We start from the raw sequence: 17090 nt of genomic DNA, 5'->3' as shown, positions 1-17090 counted from the left end.
GAGTGCAGTGGAGCATGGCCCAAGTGCTTGGGCCCTGCACCCCATGGGAGACCAGGAGAAGCACCTGGCTCCTGCCATCGGATCAGCGCGGTGTGCCGGCCACAGCACACTGGCCACAGTGGCCATTGGAGGGTGAACCAACGGTAAAGGAAGACCTTTCTCTCTATCTCTTTCTCTCTCACACTGTCCACTCTGCCTGTAAAAAAAAAAAAAAAAAAAAAAGTTTGAAGGACACACCAGAAGCAGCATTTGTCTTTGGGGTAAATGTCGTTTGTGGAGCTCATGAAAAGTGGGAAGATAGGGAACGTAGTTTCTGCACTGAACACTCAACAGCAACCACTAGATGGTGCATGTTCGTCACTTGAGCCACCACCGGAACAGATTCAGTTAACAAAGCTAGATGAAGTCTCTTTGGAAACTCTCCTTCTGCCTGAAAACTTGAACATCTTTTATCATCATCAGAATATCCAAATTTCTAACGCTTTTCCAGCAAAGAGCAGACAATGTCCGCAGGGGAAATGTCCAAGTCTTAGGAGCACCCCCAGCACGCCAAACCACTAAGTATGTATGTAGTGGATTGTGTGAGTTCTGTGTTCAGAGAAGCTGCCATATCCTTCAGCCATGGCATAGCAGTGGGGCATAAATCATACAAGATCATGTTGTTAGCCAATTCACCACGATACTTTGTTTTCTGTCTCAAGAAATAAAGATATGGCAAATACTAACATGTCCCTGGTTGACCTTACAGAGGCGCAGAATTAAATGGCTCATCAGGTCCAGGGTTGATGATGCTAGTATCAGAAGTAGGAGCCGGTGGACTTCACAGGGACAGCTTGGGGGGAGGTGTGATGAGGACAGAGAGGGCACAGCTCTGTCTGGCAGCCCCACCATTGTCTGACTTCTCTGCCGGAGTTCTGTGTAGGAACTAGCTTGGAAAAAAATGGCCCCATTACTCAGAACAAGCTTGAAAACCTGGAGCCCAAAACAAGCCACGTGCAAGAACTGAAGCAAACACCAGTTGGCTTCACCTTCCCTCAAGGAGGCAGAGGCTGTGAGCAACCAGAAGCCTGGTGTTCCTGGAGCCAGGGCCAAACCGCAGGATTCTGCATAAGCAGTGATGAGATCACACACACCTATTCCAATGGCAGAGATAAGCCACAGCCAGTGTTAGGGAGCGTGCCGGGATGTCACTCTCTGGTGGAGGGAATGCAAAGTGCTACAGCCACTCTGGAAGAGTCTGGCAGTTTCCCGGGAAGTGAAACCCCATGTTTCCAGCTATCTCACGCCTAATTCTCCACCCAAGAGAAATGAAACACTTTGTCTTCCTACAAAAATACTGCACACAAATGTTTACTGCAGGTTTGCCACTGCCAAAAACAGGAAACAATCCGAATGTTCTTCGACTGGGGAATGGACAGAGAAATCACAATGCATCCATACAGCAGGATACTGCTCAGCAACCAAGGGAATGAACGAATGATGCATGCAGCATTGGATAGAGTTCAAGGGCACACTGTGTTGAGTGAAAATAAGTCTATTTCAAAAAAAGTGATACACCATGTGATTCCAATTTCCAACAGTCTCAAAATAGCCGAAAGTATGATAATGGAGAGCTTATCAGCCAAAGGTTAGGGCCTACCTTGAACTAGGAAACACAAGAGAGCTTCCTTGTGACACTGTGTGCCCTGACCATGGTGCTGGTTGCACAGAATTGCACTAGGATGAAACTTCACGGAACCACACACCCAGGCACCCTGTCTTAGTCTGCTCTCATTACTCTAACAAAATCCTGAGGAACAGGGTTCTAGAAGGAACAGAGGTTTTGCTCACAGCTCTAGAGGCTTACAGGCGTGGCACGGTCACGGGTGCCACGTGGGTGAGGTGGCATCACACTGGTGGGAGTGGGGGGCGGGGGTCACACAACACACAGAGAGCAAGGGGAGAGGGCAGGCTGGCTGTTTTCTTGATGACCCTTTAGCAAGAACCAACTGCTTAATCCTTCCCAGGGGCACATCTCCAGTGGCCTAAGGACTTCCCACAAGGCCCCGCCTCTTAAAGTCTCACCACCTCAATAGTACCACATGAGGACCAAGCCTTCAACACAGGAAACTTTGGGGGCAAAACATTCACACCCAAACCATAGCACCTTCCAAAAGGCTTGAACAGACACTTTACAGGTCTTATATAGCTTTGCAGAGGTAAGGAAGTGGGAGCGGCAAATCCATTAGGGTAGGGATGGAGGTGACACTTGTGATTGGGCTATTGGGTCACCTGACTTCTAGTAAGCCAGGCTGGATTTAGGAAGATGGCACCATTTTACTAACAGAGCCCGGACTGCTCCTCTTCCAATCTAGCTCTCTGCTTATGGCCCGGGAAAGCAGTAGGAGATGACCCAAGGTGGACCCCTGCACCCATGTGGGAGACCCAGATGAAGCTCTTGGCTCCTGGCTTCAGATTGGTTCAGCTCCGGCCATTGCAGCTGTTTTGGGAGTGAAATAGTGGATGGAAGATCTCTCTGTCTCCCCTCCCCACCCTGTAACTAAGCCTTTCAAATAAATAATAAATTTTAAAACAAACAAACAAAAAGAAATGGATCTTCCAGCGCCAGGCAAGTCTTCATATGACTTTACCCCATGCCAGCATTCTCTACCAATTTCCTGGGAGACCCAGACCAGGACCCGCTAAGACACTGTGGAACTCCTGAAACCCAGAGACTGTTTTTTTATATATTTTATACTTTTTTGTCTATTCATGGGAGAAAAGAGACAAGCCTGCTGTAGTATATTATTTGTGTAGCTACTCTCCCCACCCCACCCCCAGAATGCGGAGCTGAACTACCTCTATGCCGCCCCCATCTCCCTTTGTGTGTTGGCTGCACCTAGTGAATCGCTTCCTCCTGTGGTTTGAATGTGTCCCCTGGAAATTTAATCCCCAAAGTCATATGTTAAAGGTATTTGGAGGCAGGGCCTTTGGGAGGTCATTTGGATTAGAGGAGGTCATGAGGGCGCCCCCCACCCCCCCACAGGGCATTAGTGGCTGTATGAGAACAGGAAGAGACCCCAGCTGGCGTACTTGCTCTGCCTCACCGTGCACTGCCCTGCAACACCTCCAGCTTGCACAGCTTCTCCACCAGCAAGGAAGCAGCCACAAGATACAGCCCCTTAACTCCGGACTTCCCAGAACCTCCCCAGAGCTGTAAGAAATCAATTTCTTTTCTTTATAAGTTACCCAGTCTGTGGTACTCACAGATAGTAACAGAAAATGGACTGAGACACTTCCATAAGGGAGAAAAGGTCATTATATAGTGGAGAAAGCTGGCCAGCGCTGCCCTGTCAGGAGATCCAGGCAACATCGCCAGTGATGAGCCATGCTGATAGGAGGTACTGCCGATGGGATGTGGCCAGAAGGGCACTTCCCTCATGGTGTTCTTCCCAGAACTCACGATCCCAGTGTCGTCATGACAAAAACGCAAGCAAACTCAAAATGAGAGGTATTCAATGGAACACTCAACCAGTACCCTTCAAAGTGATAGGTCATAAAATGCATGGAAAGGCCAAGGAGCTGTCACCAGTCAGAGGATGCTAAGGAGCTTCACCAACCCAGCACATTCTGGTCTCCTGGATGGGGCACTGGAACATAAATAGGACAACAGTGGGAAACACCAGAAAATCCAGAGTAACCACGAAAGTTCTTCAGCTTCGGCCCTTCCACAGAAGTCTTCAATCCATTTTGAGTTCTTTTATGTGCTCAATAAATGGAATGATGTTCTTTTTGTTGAGAGGACAGGAAAGCCTCAAGCCTTGATCTGATAAAAGAAAACTGAGGGGACAACATTGTGGTGTAGTGGGTAAAGCCATCATCTACAGTGCAAGCATCCCATATGGGTGCCGGTTTGAGTCCCGGCTGCTCCACTTTCAATCCAGCTCTCTGTTATGGCCTGGGAAAGCAACACAAGATGGCCCAAGTGCTTGAGCCCCTGCACCCACGTGGGAGACCTGGAAGAAGCTCCTGACTCCTGGCTTCAGCCTGGCCCAGCACCAGCTGTTATGGCCATTTGGGCAGTGAACCAGTGGATGGAAGATCTCTCTCTGTCTCTCCCCCTCTCTCTGTAACTCAGTCTTTCAAAAATAAAATAAATCTTTTTAAAACAAAAACCGGAAGCATTCCCCAAATGTACCCAGCCTCTGTCCCTCACTTCTCAGTGCACATGGTCTAGAAGTGGGTGGTGTAGGGTGCAGAAACACCCCAGGGGCTCTGCCACACTCGGCATCAGGGGCACCAAAACCTGCCCCCAGGCAGCAAGATAAGCTATTGTGACACATCACCCCAGAACTCTAGCCTAGGGAAGAGAGAAAAGAAGAAAAGCTTTCTTTGTGTGGGGAGCAACCCGGACTAGACTAAGTTACTGGAATTAGGACTTATTCTATGCATCTGCTCTCCCACAATATGGCGCTGAGAAGGGAGAAACAGCTTCTACGCAGCTGCCTCCAGTTCAACCAATAAACTGTAGGACCTGCTCCTGATTGGAGGAGAGCAGCGTACTCGGCGTGTGGGCAGCCGAGTTGGGATTGGCAGAAGAGGACTATAAAGGAGGAGAGAGACAACATGCACCAGGAACATCTAAGGGGAACATCTGAGGGAACACCTGTGCAGCCCCTGAGAGAGCCGGCCTGCGGTGTGCCGCTCCCCTGCGGAAGTGGGGAAAGTGGCCAGGGGGAACTGCCCTTCCACGGAGGTGGAAGGGACGGCAGCCAACCCGGGAAGAACCAGCAGCAAACCCGGGGAGGGCCGAGCAGACAAAAGAACAGCGCAGGGTCCTGTGTCGTTCCTCCACGAAGAGGGGGAGCGACACTTTGTACATAGTAAACAACCATCGTTCCACAATTATTTTTTTTCCAGTTGAGGAAAGTGATTCAGGAGGCTGACTCATCCTTTATCAAACTCCTGATGAACAGAATGTAAAGCAGCCCCATAGTTCTCACCACCCCCACCCCTGGACAGGGAGGAGATGCTCTGATACTTCCAATGCTTTACAGAGTTGCCCATATCAGAAACTCACCTTGCTCTCTTGGGATTTTTTTTAAAGATTTATTTTATTTATTTAATTGAAAGAGTTACACAGAGAGAGAGAGACAGAGAGAGAGAGATACAGATCTTCCATCCACTGGTTCACTGCCCAGATGGCCGCAATGGCCAGAGCTGCGCCGATCCGAAGCCAGGAGCCAGGAGCTTCTTCCAGGTCTCCCACGCGGGTGCAGGGGCCCAAGGACTTGGGCCATCTTCCACTGCTTTCTCAGGCCACAGCAGAGAGCTGGATGGGAAGTGGAGCAGCCAGGTCTCGAACAGGCACCCATATGGGATGCCGGCACTTCAGGCCAGGGCATTAACCCCCTGTACCACAGGGCTGGCGGGGATTTTTTTATAAGTCATATACTATCACCATGTTAGCTCGTAGAAGCCAGCGACAGCTGTCCCTGACCCTGAGAGTTCTCCCCTCCACGCTATGTCTCCTTCCTGGCTGAAAGCTCTGCTAACCATGTCCTTATCACACAGGCAGGGGGCACAGAGTCTGGCAAGCACCTGGGGAAAACATGCCATCCCTGAAACAGAAGTAGAAAATAAATCTCTCTCTTCTCCCACCTCAGGTGGCAGAAACGTGAACAGCCACCAGCCCTCCACGTCCATGCCCACCTTGGTTTGTGTTGTCTCTGATTCTTCATAGGGAAACTCAGACATGCTTTTCTAAAGACTTATTTTATTTATTTATTTATCTGAAAGGCATCTACGTGCCCAAGAGAGGGGCTTGGGAGAGATCCTCCCCCACAGCCTTCAGAGGGAACCAAGCCTGCAGACAGTGCGATCCTGGACTCCCAGCCTCAGCACTGTGAGACAGTCAGCTTCTGTTATTTTGTTATTGACATTGTAGCTTTCAAATATAAAAGCTACATTTTACACATTAAAAGTTAGGACCTATGATTTGGCAAAATGTTTTTATGGTCCTTTAGGGACTTGGAATTCTAGAAACTGTAGAAAATAGAATACCTGAGATATTTATCTATTGTAGTAATGAAAAGAAAATAGGCCGGCGCCGCGGCTCACTAGGCTAATTCTCCACCTAGCGGTGCCGGCACACCGGGTTCTAGTCCCGGTCGGGGCGCCGGATTCTGTCCCGGTTGCCCCTCTTCCAGGCCAGCTCTCTGCTGTGGCCCGGGAGTGCAGTGGAGGATGGCCCAAGTACTTGGGCCCTGCACCCCATGGGAGACCAGGATAAGCACCTGGCTCCTGCCATCGGATCAGCGCGGTGCGCTGGCCGCAGCACGCTGGCCGCAACGGCCATTAGAAGGTGAACCAACGGCTAAAGGAAGACCTTTCTCCCTGTCTCTCTCTCTCACTGTCCACTCTGCCTGTCAAAAAAATAAATAAATTAAAAAATTAAAAAAAGAAAATAACGAAGTTGACTGTGGGAGCACAAGCTGCCAACATCGTAGGACAGCCTTGTTGCCTGCATGGAAGAATGCACCTGGAAGCCAGGCTTCCTCTCCTGCACCCACCACCAGTCTGTCTCCGGGGCCTGGCAGTCTCTTCAATGAGGACTAGATGAACACTAACTCTCAGATCAGACTCTAAACCCCTACAGTAAACTGAGTTTGAAATTGCCTCCTACACTCTTAGTAGCAATAAAACGGGAGCTTCATAAGATAACCTGGCAATATTTTTCAAGATCTATTTGAAAGACAGACTAACAAAGACAGGCAGAGAGAGAGAGAGGGATTCCATCCTCTGGTTCACTCCCCAGATGCCTGCAAAAGCCAGGGCTGGGCCAGGCTGAAGCCAGGAGCCAGAAACTCCATCCAGGACTCCTGTGTGGGTGGCAGGAACCGAAGTATCTGAGCCATCATCTGCTGCTTCCCAGGAATATTTGCAGGAAGCTGGACAGGAAGCTCGGAGTAGCCAGGACTTGAAGCGGGCACTCTGATATGATATACAGGCATCCCCAGCAATGGCACCATAATGCACCACAATGCCCACCCCAACCTGGCAATACTTGTCAATACTTTCCATATAAACGTCCTTCGTCCCCTTAGTTCCACCTTTAGGGCTAACCCAGAGAACTTTCCTCTTCAGGACACCAGAGTGCTCATTACAGCATTCATTAGGACAACACAAACTGACACAGCCTGAAGGTCCGTCACTAGGGCATAGGGGGAAAGAGGGGGGCCGTTGCTGTGGCATAGTAGGCTGTGCCTCCACCCGCAGTGCCGCAATCCCATATGGGCGCCGATTCTAGTCCCGGCTGCTCCTCTTCTGATCCAGCTCTCTGCTGTGGCCTGGGAAAGCAGTAGAAGATGGCCCGAGTGCTTGGGCCCCTACACCCACAAGGGAGACCTGGAAGAAGTGTTGGATCGGCCAAACTCTGGCTGTTGTGGCCATTTGGGGAGTGAACCACCAGACTCCTGTCTCTCCCTCTCTCTATAACTCTACCTCTCAAATAAATAAATTAAATATTTTAAAAATAGAGCATAGGGTAAATAAGTGATGGTGTAACCATACCTTGTTAAATTTTAAAAATCAGTGAGACCATCCTGTTTATGCTGACACATAAATACAGGTCTGCAGACCTCTGGAAAACAGAACAGACTTAAACACAGACATCCATAACTCATAAAAATGGCAATAATAAAACACAGAAAGCATAAGCCCACATGACCCAACCAAGAACAGGTAAGAAACTCACAGCAGATAAGAGACAGCAACAAGACACCATCAAAGCCAGCAAACAGGCAAGTAGAACTGACTCCGTCTACATGGCCCCAAGTAGCTCTGAAAGCTACTGGACCCCTCTCTGAAGCCCACCAAAGAGTAAAGGTAAGTTTACTGCCAGGAGAAAGGACAGGGGGAGGGCAGTAGCGAGACTTCACACTGGTAATACTGCGGCCAATAGGAGACTCCCTCAGGCAAGGCCCCAGTCACCAATGTGAAGAGCACAGCCAACCACAAAGGATCATCTCCATGTGGTGGACACCTAGGGTGGTTTCCCCAAAAGTTCCCATAAAGGGACTTGTCTTGCTGAAACCAAAGTCTTCAACCATTTTCCAGCAAATGGAAGTCAAAGGTCTGGAGAAAGGGGCATGGATTCTGACTACCCCAAGGTCCTATGTGGAGGAGAGCTGCTCATAGTCCCTTCCCTGGCTTGCTCCAACAACCCAGACAGCCAGGTCTGGGGCCTGCCCCTCGTTCTCCATCCACCTATCTCAGGAGGTGAGAGGATTCACCTCTGGAGAAGTAAATCCTGTCCAAAACAAAATACATGTTACAGAATACTAGTACAGCCACGTGCCGCCGACAACACTTCTGTCAACCACTGATCACGTATACAGCCATGGTCCCATAACAGCACACTGCCTAGTGATGTCATAGCCAAGGACAAGGCCAGGAGGTCCCACATTAGAGCAAATCCTTTTGCAAATGACAGAACGGTGCAGATGACTGTAGAACAGGGTCTACTGCATGCCAACACAGAGAGAGAGAGATCAACAGCAAGCTACTTCATCAGTAAATCCTGTAACACCAGGGCCAAAAAGAAACTCCTAGAAGCTTACAGAATGGAGCTAGAAAAACAAGCAAATGTAAGCTATCAGTGATAAGAAGATGTCTTATTTGTTACTGGCATTGATAGACACAAAAAAACAACAAGCATGATGTCTTTAAAATCCCAAGGGAAACTTTATTTCCAGCCTGGAACTCTACACTCAGACAAACCTTCTGTGGGGAGCAACTCGGACTAGACTAAGTTACTGGAATTAAGACTTATTCTATGCATCTGCTCTCCCACAATATGGCGCTGGGAGAGGAGGCAACAGCTTCTACCCAGCTGCCTCTCACCAACTTGACAAGCTGCAGGAGCTGCTCCTGATTGGAGGAGAGCAGCGTACTCGGCATGTGGGTAGCAGAGTTGGGATTGGTGGAAGAGGACTATAAAGGAGGAGAGAGACGGCATGCACAAGGAACATCTAAGGGGAACATCTATCTGAAGGAACACCTGTGCAGCCCCCGAGAGAGCCGGCCGGCGGTGTGCCACTCCCCCGCGGAAGTGGGGAAAGTGGCCAGGGGGAACTGCCCTTCCACGGAGGTAGAAGGGACGGCAGCCAACCCGGGAAGAACCAGCAGCAAACCCGGGGAGGGCCGAGAAGACAAAAGAACAGCGCAGGGTCCTGTGTCGTTCCTCCACGAAGACGAGGAGCGACACCTTCAGACAACTGGAGAGTAAACATTTTAATATATTAAAATCTCAAAAATCTCAAAAAGTTAATTCCCAGGTACTCTTGTTCAAGAAATTACTAGATGAGAGAATGTTATAGTTATTTATGGCTATGCAATAACGTACCCCAAAACTTAACAGCTGAGCCCAACATGTGCAATTACTCTAGCTTGCTACTCTTCCTACCAGGAATCTGGAGAGGAAATAACTAGGCACAACTTGTCTCCACTTCTGAAATGCCTGGGGTCCCACGTCAGAAGAGCTGGGAACTTTAGCATCTCTTTACTTCCCTCTACACAACTTGTGTATATGGTCCAGCTTGGCCTTCCTCACAACATGGCAGCCACAGGATAGTAACACTTTTACAAAGAAGCTCAATGCCACAAGAGACAAGAAGTAGAAGGTTCCAGTATCTAAGGCCTGGTCCTGGAAACTGGCACATAGTCACTTCAGCCAAATTCTCTTGACCAAAGCAATCACAAAGCCACCCAGATTCAAGAAAGGGTGACACCAACCACACCTAACAGGACTAACATTAAAGAATCAGTGGTCATCTCCAACCCTCTACAAGGGCAACCAGGAAAGAGAAAGCCTCGGAAACCAGTGACTGGACTACCCAGGATATGGAAAGGATATACTGAGGGAACCATCCAGGCTGAAGCCACAGAAGGAGACCTCCAGGGCAGCGTGCCCATGGGTGCTGGGGCAATAGAACTGCCAGCTCTACAGATTCGACAACATAGAGATGAATGGAACTGTTCCATCATGACAGACCTGCTCTGTGTGATCCATCTCATTTCGTCTAGTGTGGAGGTTAGGGAGTGATGCATTGGTAGAAAGCTCAGCAAATAAATAAAAGGTTCCAAAGAAATCAAAAAATTTGTGGCAGAAAAGAAATGAAATATGGCATACCTTGGAGCATAGCTAGGAATACTATTTACATAGTTTTTTTAAGGTTTATTTTATTCATTTGAAAGACAGAGAGAGAGAGAGAGAGAGAGAGATCTTCCATCTGCTGATTCACTCCCCAAATGACCACAATGGCCAGAGCTGAACTTATCTGAAGCCAGAAGCCAAGAGCCAGGAGCTTCTTCCTGGTCTCCCCCAGGTGCAGGGGCCTAAGGGCTTGGGCCATCTTCTACTGCTTTCCCCCGCAAATGCAGAGAGCTGCATCAGAAGTGGAACAGGCTGTACCACAGTGCCAGCCCCATTTATGTAGTTTTAACAGTGTGAACCTGCATTCTGATTTTCACAGAACAAGAAGGAAGGAGGTGCTATAGTGAGAAGTCTTCATTTTCCATAGTAGGAAACAAGCATAGAACCCAGAAGTGGTCATTTATGCCAATTATTTAGGTATGTGGAGGTAAGTGACAGAGCAATCAAGTAAAAGGATTGAGAAAGGGTTGCCCACGGGGGAAAGGAACACAAGGAGAGGTAGGGCAGGGTCTGTTCTTGTTTTAAGAAACCTCACAGTGCAATTGTATTAAGTACACTCATACATTAATCAGTGAAAAAAGGAAAGAACAAACCGTATAACAAAACACAATGTGCAATCCTGTCTCAAAAAGAAATGATGTTCACATGTGTATACGAACTCAGAAAAACAGAAACAGAAATGGAAAAAGATCCCACACCAAATGAAAACACGAAAAGTAGCTGGAGACCAATGGCCATTGAACGTTGAATGGAGAAGCAAAATGTGATGTTGTGTGCATACAATGGAATATTATTCGGCCTTCAAAAGGAAGGAAATTTTGACATATGATACAATATAGGTAAACCTTGGAGATACTATGCCAGGTGACAAAAGCCAGTCACAAAGGACAAATATTGTCTAGTTCCATTCATGTGAGATACCCAGCATAGTCAAATTCAGAGAGACAGAAAGTAGATGGTGGTGGTCAGGGGCTTGTGGGGAGTGCGCAGGGTGGGAGTTTAACAGGTGTGGGGTTTTTGTTTGGGAGGACGAAGAGTTCTGAGCTGGATGATGGTGACAGTCGCACAACAGGAGTGTACTTAATGCCACGCTGTTCACTTAAGGACGCTGAAGATGGTAACCTTCATGTAACCTGTTTTTTACCAAAATTTTTTAAAAAGTGCTTGGTAGAGAGACCCCGTTAGGAAACTGTCAAGTTTTCCATATGATTTGACCCTTTGCAATGAGAATGTGTTCGTGAAGCATGCATGTGCAAAAGTAAGACAAATCCTACATGAAAGGAAGAGAAATGTGCATCGCGCTAGGGACGGGGTGAGCAGGGCATGAGAAGGAGGGGGACAGGACAGCCAGAGCAGCACGCGGGAGCCTGAGAGGTGCACGGGCGGCTGTTGGGTTGAGGTTCTCTGCCTTCCTGGGCTGGGGGATGTGTGCCATTCCTGTCCCTGAGCACAAACCCAAAAGGGTTTCCCTTAACAAGAAACAAACTCAAAAACGTCTCAAAAATGTATTTCAGATGTTGCTTTTTTAGAATTCCCCACAGAACCTGATGGGGAGCCTCAAGTCACCCAGAATCATTCTGCTGTCACAACACGCAGCACTCTGTCACACACAAGACAGGGCAGGGATGGCCCTGGGCCACCCAGGGAGCGCCCAGAGTCCGAGGGACGCTTGGTTGTTCAGCCTAGCACCAGGCTGGGGAAGGTGGGGAAGTCATTCCTCAAAAGGCCACCTAAGCTGTGCCCACACAGCTTCTGGGAGCTGAAGTCCCTGTGCAGAGGAGGGCATGGGAAATTGTGCAATTTCATTTGCAGGAATACTGCCAGGCTCTCATGTCCTGGGGATACTTCACCCTGTGCAAACTTCCACTCCACACACACACACACACACACATGGCAGTCCCAGAACCATGCTGCCACAAACCCCACCCACCAACACCTACTTTAACTTAGAAGGCCTGTTTTGGGGGGTAGGGGTGGGAACTAGCCACAGGAAGGCTAACATCCCTCAGTAAATCAGTGAATAGGCAAGTTTTTTTTTTTTCTTCAATCATCTCTGCTCTTCTATGGAGCACTGAACATTAGCAGAACACTAAAACATCCAGAAATCAAGATCACTATCTTCCAACACATAATAAGATTAAATCTGATGGTACAAGGTGAACTTCAAATATGAGCTAGATACCAGAATCTTTAACCACTTGGGGAAAAAAAAAAGAATATAAAAGTTGTCTATGCTCTGAAATTATGAAGTAAAGGAAAGAATGGAGAAGGGTTTGTTAGGAGAATGGGATTTCTGCCTTTTTCCTTTGGTGGGTGCTGTTTTTGGTGTCACAGCACAGCACTGACTACTTCCTTGGCAATCTCTCGGTTAGCTTTCTGGTTTTTTTTTTTTTTTAATAAAGATTTATTTATATACTTGAAAGTCAAAGTTACACAGAGAGAGAAGGAGAGGCAGAGAGAGAGAGAGAGAGAGAGAGAGAGAGGTCTTCTATCCGATGGTTCACTCCCCAATTGGCCGCAACGGCTGGAGCTTTGCAGGTTCGAAGCCAGGAGCCAGGAGCCTCCTCCAGGTCTCCCGTGCGGGTGCAGGGGCCCAAGGACTTCAGCCATCTTCTACTGCTTTCCCAGGCCACAGCAGAGAGGTGGATCATAAGTAGAGCAGCCAGGACTCGAACTGCCGCCCATATGGGATGCCACCCGCTATGCCACAGCACTGGAACCTCGGCTAAGTTTCACAGCGACCCAGCAGCACAGAGATTATGCACATTCTGTGGATGGGCAAACACGAGCTGGGGGAGGGGAAGAGGCCCCGGATGCCAGTCCCACACTGTCTTTCCCAGCCCTCTGGAGGTCACACAACTCACAAGCATGTGCCTTCTCCTTGGCCCAGATCCACAGTTTGGGTTAGAATTCTGTTCCATGTTTTAATCTGTAACTATCCAAATTGAAAAGGCAAAGAGGCCATAGCCTAGGAACGAACTAGAAAAACTCGGAACCACAGGAGCAGGTACAGGAATAAAGACAGTGACATAGCACAGCTGTCCTCCGACGTCCTGGCTTCAGAACTCTGCACGTTGAGAACCGACAGAGGTCCCCTAAGGGCTTTCATCCTGGTGGGTTCTATCTATTGATATTTATCATATTAAAATTAATAAAAATTTCATAAATTCATTATGGGTAATTTGTTAAAATAACTTTTCCGAAAGAAAACAAAATAAAAATTTCGGAAAGAGAGTAGCATCGTTCCGCATGTTCCCGACTGCCTTCAGTGTCCGCGTTAATGGCAGACCGCGGGATCCTCCCGTGTGCTGGTGCGGTTTATCTGCGGGAATACTACACATCCTGCAGACCAGAAGCTGCCTCAGCTCGCTGCAGGGAGAAGCAAAATGAAGCAATGGTTTCGGGTGCCCTAGGGGTCCCCGTTGTAGCACATCTGAGAGCCACGACTTAAAGAACTAAGTGTGCCAGAGGGGGCCAGAGACATGGGGGCGCCAGGACACACCCACCAGACCTCACCCCGCCTAAGCCCCCAGCCCGGGACAAGGCAGCCCCGGAGCAGGAACCCTCCAAGGACACTCTGAATCTCCCTCTCAGCCCAGCTCGTCCTGGCCAGAGAAACTAAACGGGGCTCCCCGGGCGTGGGCGAGGAGCTGCCGGGCAGAGCCAGGGAGAAGAGGCCCACCGCCAGCGCCAAGCTGCGGTCGGGACCCACCGGGCCCGAGCCACTCCTGCACCTGTAAACCGCAGCCGCACCAACTGCTGCCCACTTCTCAGCGATGGCCAAGACCTGCACACCACCGCCTCTCACCGCCAAGGCACCACGCCGCCGCCGCCGCGCCGTCCACTCGGCGCACTGGCCTCGGTGGCCCTGGGACCTGTCCCCAGCGCTGACCGCAGCCCAGCTTGCCCGCCCCTTCTCCGCAACACGGCGGGGCAGGGACTCTAGAAACAGGTTTGGAAGCCAGGCCGACGTTTCCAGCCACGACTGCTTCCACGGAGCCCGCGCCAGCCGCTGCGGGACCCACCGGTCACCAGGACTCCGAGGCAGCTCGGAAGCGAAGGCCACCCCTCTAAGGGCCGGGGAGGAGGGCGCGCCAAACCCTGAGGCGAGGGCCTGGCCTGGCCCCAGCGCCGCGCACTCCCGCCTCGCCCTCGGGCGGTGCCCGTGGGGACGCGGGTTCTGCGTGCACAAGGCCCCGTGGCGGGCGCGGGCAGGGGGCGCCGCGGCGCGGTACCTGTGCCGGAAGAGCGGGCAGCCGCCCAGGAGCCTGCTCAGTTCGTTCTTGAGGCCCCAGAACTTGCCGTCCAGGTAGCGGTGCAGGGACGAGTCCCCGAGCCCCAGGTCCGGCCCCAGGTCCGGCGCCGAGTCCATGGCGCGCCCCGGCCGCGGCTTCCCCTCCGCGCCTCCGCGAGCTCCCCACTTGTGGGGCCCGCCGCGCGCTCCCTTCTTTATCTCCACCCCGCCGGGCCCGTCCCCACCCTCCTCACCTGCCCGTCCCCTCCCTCCCGGCGCCGCCCTGCCCTGCTCCCTGGCACCGGGTGAAGACTGGCCCGGGAGGCGCTCTCACAGTGGTCTCCTGTCGCCCGCGAGGGGATCCGCGAACTCTGTCGCCTCGCCCTGCCCGTCCGCGGTCCCAGCAGGGTTGAGGGCCCCAGGAAGCACGTGTAAGAATCCTTGAGGGGGCGCTGATCCAGTGCGCCTGGGCACCCGCGACCTGGCTGCTGGGGACTGAGCCATTCCCCAGCTCGGTGGACCCCGCCCGCCCAGCCAGCCACTTTGCCTGGCTCCCAGGTTCCAAGACGGGCTGGCCCTGGCTCTGACCCCAGCTCCGCCGCACCTCAGATCAAATTCCTGCCACCCCAGACAGCACATCATGGAAACCTGTGATGTCATTGCCATTTGGAAGAGGCCCAGGCCTGCAGGACCACAGTCCCGGGTAACCAGAAGCTGCAGGCAGGATAACGAAGGTGAACTGGGATCGCCTCTCTCAGGAGCTTCCGTCGAGGCCAGTGGGGAGTGCGTGATAACCCCGGGTGGAAAATGTTCCCTCCTTTCCTGCTTCAAACTCTCATACCCTATGCTCCACTGGTTCTTCTTTTGAAAATATGGGAAGTGTTAATTGTTCCCTTCCTGTGGGGAGCAACTGGGAGCAACTCGGACTAGACTGTTACTGGAATTAAGACTTATTCTATGCATCTGCTCTCCCACAATATGGCGCTGGGAGAGGAGGAAATAGCTTCTACACAGCTGCCTCCAGTTCAACCAATAAACAGCAGGACCTGCTCCTGATTGGAGGAGAGCAGCGTACTCGGCGTGTGGGTAGCAGAGTTGGGATTGGTGGAAGAGGACTATAAAGGAGGAGAGAGACGGCATGCACCAGGAACATCTAAGGGGAACACCTGAGCAGCCCCGGAGAGAGCCAGCCGGCGGTGTGCCGCTCCCCTGCGGAAGTGGGGAAAGCGGCAGGGGGAACCGCCCTTCCACGGAGGTGGAAGGGTTGGTAGCCAACCCGGGAAGAACCAGCAGCAAACCCGGGGAGGGCCGAGCAGACAAAAGAACAGCGCAGGGTCCTGTGTCGTTCCTCCACGAAGACGGGGAGCGACACCTTCCCATTTTGCTGGGGAGGTGACAGCACCGCGGAGCTCGGCACTGAGTCAGGAGATGCCCTGTGTCCTTCAGCTGCTCTGAAAGCCCCCCCACACTGAGTGCCTCGGGGCCATGCGAGTGACTGACCTGCAGTTCTGGAGGTGAGAGGTCCAAAATGGAGCTCACAGGGCCACAGACGAGGCGCTGGCAGAGCTGGGCTCCTTCTAGAGGCTCCAGGGAACACCTGCTTCCTTGTCTTTCAAAGCTTCTAGATGGAGTCTGCCTGCATTTGAGAGGGTCAGAATAAGATCATAGAACTGTCCGAGGTAGGGAAAGGCTCTCACAGTGTGGGGCTCGTGGGTATGTCTTCCTCTTTGGAGTCTTCCAGAATAGCAGGGAGATGGGAAGAGGTGGGTGTCAGGGCGTGTGATTGCCACCTTCTAGGGACCCCACCTTGGTTGTCTTGATGGGAAGAATGGGGGGGCTTATAGGGAGAGTCAGTTGGGAGTCTGTGATTATAGGTTGAAGCCCTTGTAAGGCTTGTGGGTTGGGGGATGTTGAGGTTGGTTGGGGAATTAGGAAGGGTTTTTGAAGGCTATCCTTATGGGGGTGTTGTGAAGGGCAATCAAAGGGTATCAGCTGTCCCAAACGAGGGGTCTACTTGGCTGGAAAGGACATGGTCTACTTGGAAGTCATGAGAGGTCTGAGGTCTCGAGAATGGGGCTTAGTAACAGGAGAGCAGGTAGAAGGTCTGAGGGTTGTAGGGTGATGGTAGAGCGTAGCTTAGTCAGTATGTCCCACCCAAGGAGTGCAGCTGGACAGGCCGGTAAGATTAGGAAGCTGTGAGTGCAGACGGCTGGTCCTTTTGAGTAAATAAGAGGTTGAATCATGAGTGGCAGTGAAATTTGGCCACTGAACCTCATAACAGAGAGGAAAGGGCCAACGATCCGCATGTTCCCATAAGACCAAATAGGTTGCACTCATGTCCAAGAGGGATAGCTTACCTGCTATTGTGAGAGAAACCCTGGGGTCTGCACTACTGAGGGCAATGGTGGGGACCCTCAAACCTGTCAGTCTTTGGAGGGCAGGTTGGGGTTGGAAGAGGTGACCCCACCTCCAGAGAGACTTCAAGTGTCCCCTGTCCCCACCCACTGAGCATGGTCTCAACAGAGCTTGGGATTGGAGCAGGCTCTTGCTATGTCTATCTCCTTAGAACCTGCCTCTTGCTTAGTCTGCCATACTTGAAGCAAGGCTTGGGGGTGAAGGAGGGTGCCGGCCAGGGGGTTTTCCCTGGCTCCCTTGAAGTTC

At 51.1% G+C, this 17090-nt stretch overlaps 1 protein-coding gene across 7 annotated transcripts in view; it reads right to left on the bottom strand.

The window, feature by feature from the left end:
- Positions 1–15227, bottom strand: part of ACOXL (acyl-CoA oxidase like) — a 371290-nt gene extending 356063 nt beyond the window's left edge. For 6 of the 7 annotated variants that reach the window (XM_089326093.1, XM_089326094.1, XM_089326095.1 and 3 more), the window contains exon 1: positions 14764–15227. In XM_089326093.1, the coding sequence (XP_089182219.1) occupies positions 14764–15095 (332 nt within the window). In that variant the 5' untranslated portion in view covers positions 15096–15227. Of the gene's footprint in view, positions 1–14430; positions 14672–14763 lie in introns of those variants that run through there. The other variant, XM_051836339.3, reaches the window with a different exon arrangement.
- Positions 15228–17090: the final 1863 nt, after the last annotated feature.

Source organism: Oryctolagus cuniculus, chromosome 2 (assembly GCF_051225735.1).
Source record: "Oryctolagus cuniculus isolate XC-2025 breed Fujian yellow rabbit chromosome 2, ASM5122573v1, whole genome shotgun sequence".
NCBI lineage: Eukaryota > Metazoa > Chordata > Mammalia > Lagomorpha > Leporidae > Oryctolagus > Oryctolagus cuniculus.
This window is presented reverse-complemented; position numbering and strand designations above follow the sequence as displayed.